Genomic DNA, 9,226 nt, shown 5'->3' on the forward strand with positions numbered 1-9,226 from the left:
GATCCCCGTATTCACCTGAAACCAGAACTCCAATTCAGTTTTCTACATAGTTTTTCTGAAAGTCCATATGTTCCATAAGTTCCTTAATTTTAAAATTCAGAATTCATCCTGCAAACATATTCTTACTATATCTTCCAGTAGATTTTCCATGTGTGTTCTCCCAAAACACTGCACACTATGCTATAGATCACAGTGTATTGAGAGTGTATTGAGGTCTCTGTCATTGTTATACTTAGATGAAGAGACTGTCTTAGTTTTGATGCCTGAGTGTCTTTCCTAGAGTTAGTATGCAATAAAATGTTAACTAAATTAGTGAATCTGAATGTGTGAACTGTAGCCTAAGTGGCAGTGTGTACAGACAGTATGCAGTGAGATGGGCACACCACTGGGGATGTTGGGGTAGAAGATGACCAAACTGTCAAAAATATCATAATTCATTTATTAAAATAATATAGCTCCTTATGGAAATATAAACAAGAGTGGAATGATTTCAAAACCACTAAAAAGGAAGAGGTAGAATATTCACCAGGAAGATGGAGGAATCAGATAAATCAGGAAAAGTCAGAATCCTTGAGAAAAACAAAGTTGCAAGGAAGGCAGATCAATAGTTCCACTTGTTGAAATGCTAGAAAATTATAGGATTTGCCCAAGAAAGTAGTCATTGGAGGCTCTAGAGTGTACAGTTTTAGTAGAGTTGTGAAGAAAAGCAAATTGCAGATCTTAAGGGGATTGGTGAAGAAGTGGTGGTGAACAGGTATAGAGATTCAATAGGAAAAAACCCAATGAAGAAAATCCATCCTGTCATGAGCTACGGGAGTTGCCTATGACTGGGAGTCACCCAAGACTATAATGACATTTTTGCTCAATTTCAGTTTCCATTAAGGATATATAAAATAATTTCTGCTTTTACACACCATTAGGATATAAGTATTTTATTTTTCAATGGGTTCAACATTTTCAGGTTGTTAGAACCACAGACAGATGCATCCACCTAGCCAGTTATCATGAATTTTGTCTGTGCTGTTTCGACACTGAATTAGACCATTCACTTATTTTACCATCTCAACTGGACAAATGGGGTGTCTGATGGACAGAGGGAGAAAGGGAGAGAGAGGGGGATATTTAAGGGAGAATGGGGGGGGAGAGAGAGAGAGGGAAAGACAGAGACAGAGAGTAAGAGAGAGAGAGAGGAGAGAGAGAGAGAGAGAGAGCATGCACGTATGTGGGCAAACAGGAAAAGAATTTTCTAAGTACAATAATTGGTCTTCTGTTTGCAGAGGATCCCCGCCGCCCCGCCCACTGCACCAGCTCTTCAGCTCTCTGGCTATCCAGAATACACAGATGAACTTTAAGTGAGCCGATTACTAGAATCTACCAAAGCTACAGAAGTAATCCTTCTAGGCACAAGGTCAGAACTCAGAGAAGGCACTGAGTTTGTATTTACAAACTTGCTGACTAGAAAGTTGTTGTGGGAAAAAACAACCTAAAAAGATATGTGTTTTCAAATGTTTCAAACTAACTCCATTGTGGGGGGAGGAGTGTTTAACGAGGACCCACATGATCAGTCACCTTTAGAAAAAAGGAGGTAACAAATGCAGTATGGGGGCAGTGTAAAGAAAAGATACAGCTAAACTTTCATCTCAATGAAAATAGACTCTGTAAGAGGAATAAATTAAAGGGCAGACCAGAGAGAGATGTTTACAACATGTTTAGGTAAACACGTGCATAACAGTATATGCTATACTGGTTTAATTTCTGTCTAAAGTGTATTATCTGTGTGCTATCTATGTGTGTAGGTATGTGAGTATGAGTGTATGCACCTGTGTGGGCACACGCATTTGCTCAATTTCTCTCCATGAATGCTGTCTTAAGAAATGATATTTAAGGTTGATATTTCAGACAGTAGAGTTCACTGAAAATTATGTAGAGTCTTCAATAATCATCTTGAGTTTATTTTAATTATGGCTGAAAGAAACAAGAGAAACTTGCATTGTACCACATCCAGAGAAAGATAGATGTCAAGAAGAGATAACACACATTACACTTAGCAACAGCAAACTCAAAGGACACAGGAGTTTTAAAACATTCCCAGAATGATGCTGGGAAATGATGAGAGTCCCATAAACAGAGAGCATAGGGACTCATGAGGTAGACAGAGTGCTATGGCAGGGCCCTATATGACTGTCTAGAAAAGTCTGGGAATGGAAGCCATTAAACTATGTCACTCCTCTCACAGAGCTATGAAGTTTATTTAACCACCTCTCCTCAAGGCATCCCTGTGGGGAGGCATCCTGCTTGGAGACTCGAGGGTTTCAGCTCAGTTCTTTGGATAGTTATAATGTCCTCATAATTCCAATACCAGCATTGTAACTGATAGACCATTCTTTTCTCAGGTTAATGACCATAAGCCAGGTCACACTGTTTCATGACGATGTCTGGACACACTGATAAAAAAGAAGTTCCCAGGCTGTAGCATCAGACCTCAGATGGTTACAGTCTTCACTGAGTGACATGTCTATCCTTCACTGACCTTGCATGGATACCTAACAACAAGCATTAATATGGAGCTGGAAATGTCTCTTGAACTTCACCTAGAGTTTCATGAGAATCAGTAAGCTCTCCAGGGAGAGAATCCAGTCAGTAATACTTTTCAGAAAAAAGTATCATTTGGTGGGGGTGGTTATGTTTAAATGAAGTTGCTTTTACAACACCAAAGACTTAATCATCCATTTCCTACATAAAAGGTAGCTACTTTTTTGCATGGACTTCAAGCATATTGTAGTATAGAGGTGGAATTTAAGGAAAGGTATTAAGCAGGCTGTGTTGTAGCTTATGGGCAAGTAATACATTGTATCATGTATCTTGAATGTATCATAGATAAGCTGCTATATAATGATTGCCACTTCAGATAGCTGTGAAATTAGGTGATTAACTAGTTGTTACTTAACCTTCTAATTTCTGTATAAGTCTAATTACATGAAATAGAAGTTGGGGTTCTGATTGTTTACTCTGCTTATCCATTTGGAGTGTCATTGTAACTACTGTATTGTAAATGATGGAAAATAATTCCACATGTTAAAAAAATAGTGTTATATTCTAAAAAAAATAAAAAATAAAGTTACAAAAAAATAAATAAAAAGTCTTCAAGGTTTCTGGTAAATTTGCGTGGACCTAAAAACACACACAAACAAGCACAGAGACACAAAGTACTCCTTTACAAATAAGAATGCATGTTTATAAAAAATGAAGTATAGTTATTTCTAAGTGATGAGAAGTAATCATGGCAATAAGGATAAACAGTTTGCTGCATGTGGCCTTATGCCAGGTGCTATGCTATACTTTAAAATTGAGTTTCAAGAGTTTCTGTTATTTATAAGGGAACAGGCCCAGCATGTGTTATGACTTGATGGGCTTTTAAATAGGGCCCCTTCATACAGTTGTTCTGGTTGTGCTATACAGTGGTTCTCTTCCCTCACAGACATGCTAATGTGTGTCATAGCTCAAGGTCAGCACAGAGGAATTTTGGTCTCCAGACTGAATGCTTGAGCAGCCACGGGGAACCCTTTCTTTCATAAACTCAAGCCGGCTTTCATAGTGTGCTCACACTTAGAGAATTTCTTGCTCTTTCTCTCTCCTCCTCTCCCATAGACAGACAGACACATACACACACACACACACACCTCCTAAAACTCCTCTAATACTCTGGTTCAAATTTTGTCATGATGTTACAGTATATAATTTATTTTTTTAAGTTTTTCTATCTAATTATGGCTGTAACATATATTTAATATGGACAATTTGAAATTGCAGAGGAAATAATAAAACATATTCACTACCCATATGTCATTTTCCCATTCTTGTTCTCTCTTGATCCCTTTCATGATTCCTTCATGAACCCAAAGAAATCAAAAGAAACCCAAAGAAACCAAAAGAAAACAAACAGACCCAGTGCACAACTCGCCTCATTTACCTCCTTGTGAATGTGTTAGAAAAAGAGACATCGTCCACATATCTTTTTTCCCATACCACACATGATCTACAGATGGTCCTCGTTCCTCTGCTTCTCAATGGTGCCTCTGTCCCCAACACCCCCACATCCATGTGGGATCAGAGCACATGCTCCCATTCCAATAAACCTGTCAGGACTGATAATTATTAAAGTACTGCTAAAATAGCAATCCCAATGCTGTCTTATGGGTAGAAATAGACCATCAACTAAAAATGTAGTATGTTCTTTTATTTTCTATCAGTTTGCTAAAGTCCTACTTTCAAAATTTAATATAACACAATCAATCTCACTTCCATTATTAATGCTTGCTTAGATGTAGTCACCAAGCAAATGAAATATCCATTATGGAATAGGTCATCTACCAATTTTATTGCTGAATTTAAAAAACTTTTCCCAGCAATTTGAATGGAAAATATGAAAAGATTCAAAACTTAGCCAAAATTTTCAAGTAAAAATTGTGTTTAAAGTATTTTAAATAATAATTATACAATATATTTTTAAGAGCAGTTCTATACATATGGCTAATACCAGAATAGTTTATTTCAGGATAACTCCCTTATGTCTAAAGAAATGCACAGAAAAGCATAGGAGACTGGTCTTAAATAAAAGTCTTGAAGAATCCTATTATTTAATATAAGAAAAATATAGGCATTTATCCTAATAGCCTTGAGGTAGTTTACGTTTTTTTTCTCCTTTATTTTTCTCTCTCTGAAGCTCTGAGCCATGTATGTAATCAGTTGCCAACTCTCACAGTGGGCTTATCTGGCCAGCAGATAATCTATGGTAAAGGATTCTTTCCAGTTTTCACTTCTCAAGGGTGTTTAACATGTTTATGTAAGGAAGACATCACCGTTGTCTTCCTGTCAACTGATCCTATATACCTGCATCCCCAGGCATTTGGATTAAAAACAAATTGTTTCAAGAGACACTTGTTACATATTGCAGTTTAGTACTACTTCATGCGGTAATCATACATTGACAAGTTCTGATTCATTCCTTCAGAGCAGGGGCTCAAAATTGCACATAGATTAAAAAAATATAGCAACTATAAGAACGATTTTCAGTCACACATAACTGAATAACTGGGTAACAGTGATGCCTAATTGCAGAAGGTCAGAGAGAAGTAAAGGCCCGGGGGTGGGGGTTCCTCAGGTACCCCTGAATGTGGCATGACCATGGGGTCTCCCTGGGGGAGGCAGGTTGGGAAGGGATGGTAGAAAGCACATAAAATGAGGAGGTCTCTACAAAACACTCCACAGAGCATATGTCTCCGCCAAAGGTGCAATCCCTGCAGTCCTTCTAACACTGAGTCTGTTTACTGGATGAGGAGGGCTGAGCGAGTCTCCATCTAGGGCTGCAGGGGGCCATCTGCCCACAGCCTGACCACACTCTGGCATGTGGCAGGTGTGAAGCTCCCTGGTCCAGAGAGTAGACTACCTGGTGACTAGCAGTTCCCTGGTCATCTTATTTTAGAGGCTATATGGCCACATTTCGAGAGAGAGCAAGAGCTGTAAGGAGCTTATTAAAGAAACCAGTCTATAGCATTACGGGCTAAACTTGGAGTGTATCCTCTGATAACCTAAATTGCATTGCTAAAAGTACAGGGTGTGTGCATGTCTAGTGTGAGCAATGACAGTGAATCGTTCCCTGCTCAGTGTGAATAACAAATAGGAATAAAAATAGAAAGCCTTATGGCACCAAGAGCTACCAAATACACTCATTTATCATCTATTCCTGGGGCAAATTTAAAATACAACCTTTTAATAGAAAGTCATGCTCTTCCAACTTTCATTGATATACTTTTTTTCTTGCTTCAAAGGAGCAGTTATTTATCAAAACATTTAAATTTTTTTTAGAATGGAGATTTACAATCACAGTAAATGGCAACAATGAAAACATGGGTTCAAGCACACCTAAAGTAAATGATGACTAATTAGCAGAACTTTCCAATGAATCAAGTTAGTGACTCTATGAAAATAGTTGTTCTTGAAAATTATTCTGCAAGTCTCAAAAGAGTCATATTTTTGTAACCATGAAGGACTAAGAATGTCATAATATGCATACAATTTGAATATTGTTTGAGATAAAGTCAATTCAGTTTATCTATCTTCGGATCATTCAGTTTGGCCAAGTAAAGCATAAAAATAATAATGATCCTATTCTGTGTTGCTACTAAGTGTGACCAGACAACAGGGCAGCAGGGGTAAAGAGGCAGCTGGTGTGTGTGGACCCTGAATGCTAAACAATAGTAAAAACAATGAAAAGGAAAAAGAAAGCCCAACTCAGTTTCCTAGAGAGGAGGAATTTGTTCATTTCTCCATCTATTAAACTTAAAAGTTATATATATAGCAATTCTCATTTTGTGGTATTCAAAGACATATCCCTCCAATATTAAAATATCTGAGACAGGCACATTCAAGACCCTGTACACAGAGTGTGTTAAATGGTCCCTCAGGAGCTTGATGGCTAACATATCTTTCTAAAGTGACTGATATACTATTAGGAAAGAACTCACAAACTCTAATGTCAAGTCTTTTACATTGCCTTCCTCTTTCCAAATTAAACAGAGGTGGATGAAATAAAGCAATACCCAATTAAAGTACTAACAGCAAAATCACTTAGAGCACCTACTTTGAGTCCTTCAGAGAGATCTTTTCTCATAGGAAATTTTGGTACATTTCATAGTCTTAAATTTTATCTGAGACCATTAATTTTGTCAATTCAAGGGCTAATAAATGGCATTTAATGTTGTTTTCTTTTTTCCCACAGAAATTACACATTTGCTTAGTGATAATGAGTAAGTGTTCAAACGGAATCCTCAGACTGGATTTTCTACTGCACTGCAATCCTTTTTAAGAAACTAAGAAACGAAGTACATTGGATGCCACTATCATAGGATTATTTTAATTAAGGTAAATTCTTGCAAACAACTACTAACCTTTACCAATGGACTACACATTAGCAGTATTCATTTCTGTGACCTGTTTCATTTTCCATTTAATAACAGAAACCCTGGCTAACTCTCAAAGTCAGACTGAAAGCAGACTTACCGTCATCATACTGTCCGAAGCACATTGCAAGCACACCTCCCAGGATCATCCCTGAAGCTAACCATTTCCGGAGATAAAACTGTTGTACCATCTTCTGTCAAATCCTGCTCAAGGCTGATCTGAAATAAGAGGAAGGGGAAGGGAACATGTGACAAGTTCATTAATCTGTTATAGGGAAACCCAACTGTGACAGTACAGAAAAGCCATAATAAGCTCATAGGTAATGACCTGCACCACGAGCTATCCATTAACACATTACACACCTGTTCAATGCCCAGCAACTCTTTACCCACATGAATTTACACACAAGTGATCTCGAAGGAAAGACATTTTCTGTTACTCTGTAGGCAAGTAATTTGGGAAGTTAACATACTGATGACATCAGACCCACACCCATTTAAAATTGAGGCATGGGGGTGCCTGGGTGGCTCAGTTGGTTGAGAATTGACTTGGGCTCAGGTCATGATCTCACAGTTCAAGGGTTCAAGCCCCGCATTGAGCTCTGTGCTGATTGCTAGCTCAGAGCCTGGAGCCTGCTTCAGATTCTGTGTCTCTTTCCCTCTCTACCCCTCTCCTGTTCATGCTCTGTCTCTCAAAAATAAATAAAATATAAAAAAATTTAAAAAATCAAGACCCTATTATTATAGTGAATCAAATTTTAAGTTACTAAATTTATCTTATCTACAGCATAGTGTACATTGTTTTATGATAATTTAAGGTGGTGGACTAGTTGTCAGTATCCTAAAGTAACATTTCAATGGACATTTGTCTTATCTAACTAAATGGAAAAACACATTATTACAATTCTAATTGCTTCCTGGCAAAGCAGTAAGAGATTGTGCCAAGTAAGACAAGAATCGAACATCCATTTCTACTACATCTGTCTCCCAGAGCATTTGGGTTAATTTCATTTCAGTCACTTTGCTTTCCTTTGCAATCTCCAGGAAGTAAAGAAACTATGTGACATATTAGTGGCAGTGACCACACCAAAAAAATGTATTGAATGAATAATATGCTAAGTTTCTGTGTAAATTGAAAAAGTCATTCACACAGGATTGCTCAAAGTGATCTTGGGTATAGATCAAGGAAGAACAGGGATAGGAACCCTGTTTCTCTAATTCACAGGTATTACATTCAAATGCCTATGAGGGACAAGAAGACCAAAGCAAAGAGTGAATTAGCCTTACAGGACACTAGGGAGGGTAAGGAGTGATAATCTGGGAATCACAGAGTTCGCCTGCAGAGGTCAGCTGGAGTGAACTTCTGTCAAAGGCTGACAGGGGGCAACCAGTACTGCCAGGCCTTTCGAGTTCCCAGAATATTGTAGAAATCCAAATTTCCATGTGGGATTGCCCAGAGTCTAGATGATTATTCAGCCTTCATAACTTGGTGCTTCTGGCTGGCCATACCATGGCCCAAGGGCCCTCAGTTGACCACACCTGCCCAGGCTTCTCCCCTCCAGACCACTTGCAGTAAGGTTCATCAGAATGTGCAAAGAAAACATTGTAATTCTGCCTTCACATGCATTTTATTTCGTCCGTGTTTCTGTTTTATTTATTTTACTTAAATTTCAAAGATCAGTGCACTAAAGCACATACATTGTAGAATGGGAGCTATTCTGTTTTCTTATCTAAAACAATTAAACAGACCAAAAGAGGAAACTTATTTTGACCTGGCTCTCAGATTTTCCCCCCTTACTGGCAACACACTTAGCATCTAATTTTATATGTTCCAGGCCTAGGGAGCCCCAAGAAGAGCCATATTAGATATCAAGAGACCATAACAATCCATGCTTACAACTGGCCGGTCTACACCAGCACATGAAAGAGTGGTGGATTATAGTGTGACTTCTTCATAAACTCAAGGTTATAAACTTACTGGGTACATGGATTTGAACAAATGAGGAAGCATTTCTTTTCTTTTTGCCTCATCATTAACATGAAGATAAAATAATATCTACTTTGCATGTTGGTCTTGAAAATTAATTAAGTAAATGGCTATAGGAGTTTTTAAAGTTTTTATTTATTTTTGAGAAAGAGAGCAAACAAGAGAAGGACAGAGAGAGGGGTGGGGTCAGAGGATCTCAAGCAGGCTCCAGGCTCTGTGTGACAGCAAAGAGCCCAACGAGGAGCTCAAACCATGAGATCATGACCTGAGCAGAAGGCAG

General features: G+C 38.1%; 1 protein-coding gene across 1 annotated transcript in view; it reads right to left on the minus strand.

The window, feature by feature from the left end:
- Positions 1-7,106, minus strand: part of PCDH15 (protocadherin related 15) — a 697,494-nt gene extending 690,388 nt beyond the window's left edge. Inside the window, exon 1 of the mRNA XM_029919519.1 lies at positions 7,060-7,106. Coding sequence (XP_029775379.1) covers positions 7,060-7,084 — 25 coding nt within the window. The 5' untranslated portion in view covers positions 7,085-7,106. The remainder of the gene's footprint in view (positions 1-7,059) is intronic.
- Positions 7,107-9,226: the final 2,120 nt, after the last annotated feature.

This window comes from Suricata suricatta, chromosome 2 (assembly GCF_006229205.1).
Source record: "Suricata suricatta isolate VVHF042 chromosome 2, meerkat_22Aug2017_6uvM2_HiC, whole genome shotgun sequence".
NCBI classification, from domain to species: domain Eukaryota; kingdom Metazoa; phylum Chordata; class Mammalia; order Carnivora; family Herpestidae; genus Suricata; species Suricata suricatta.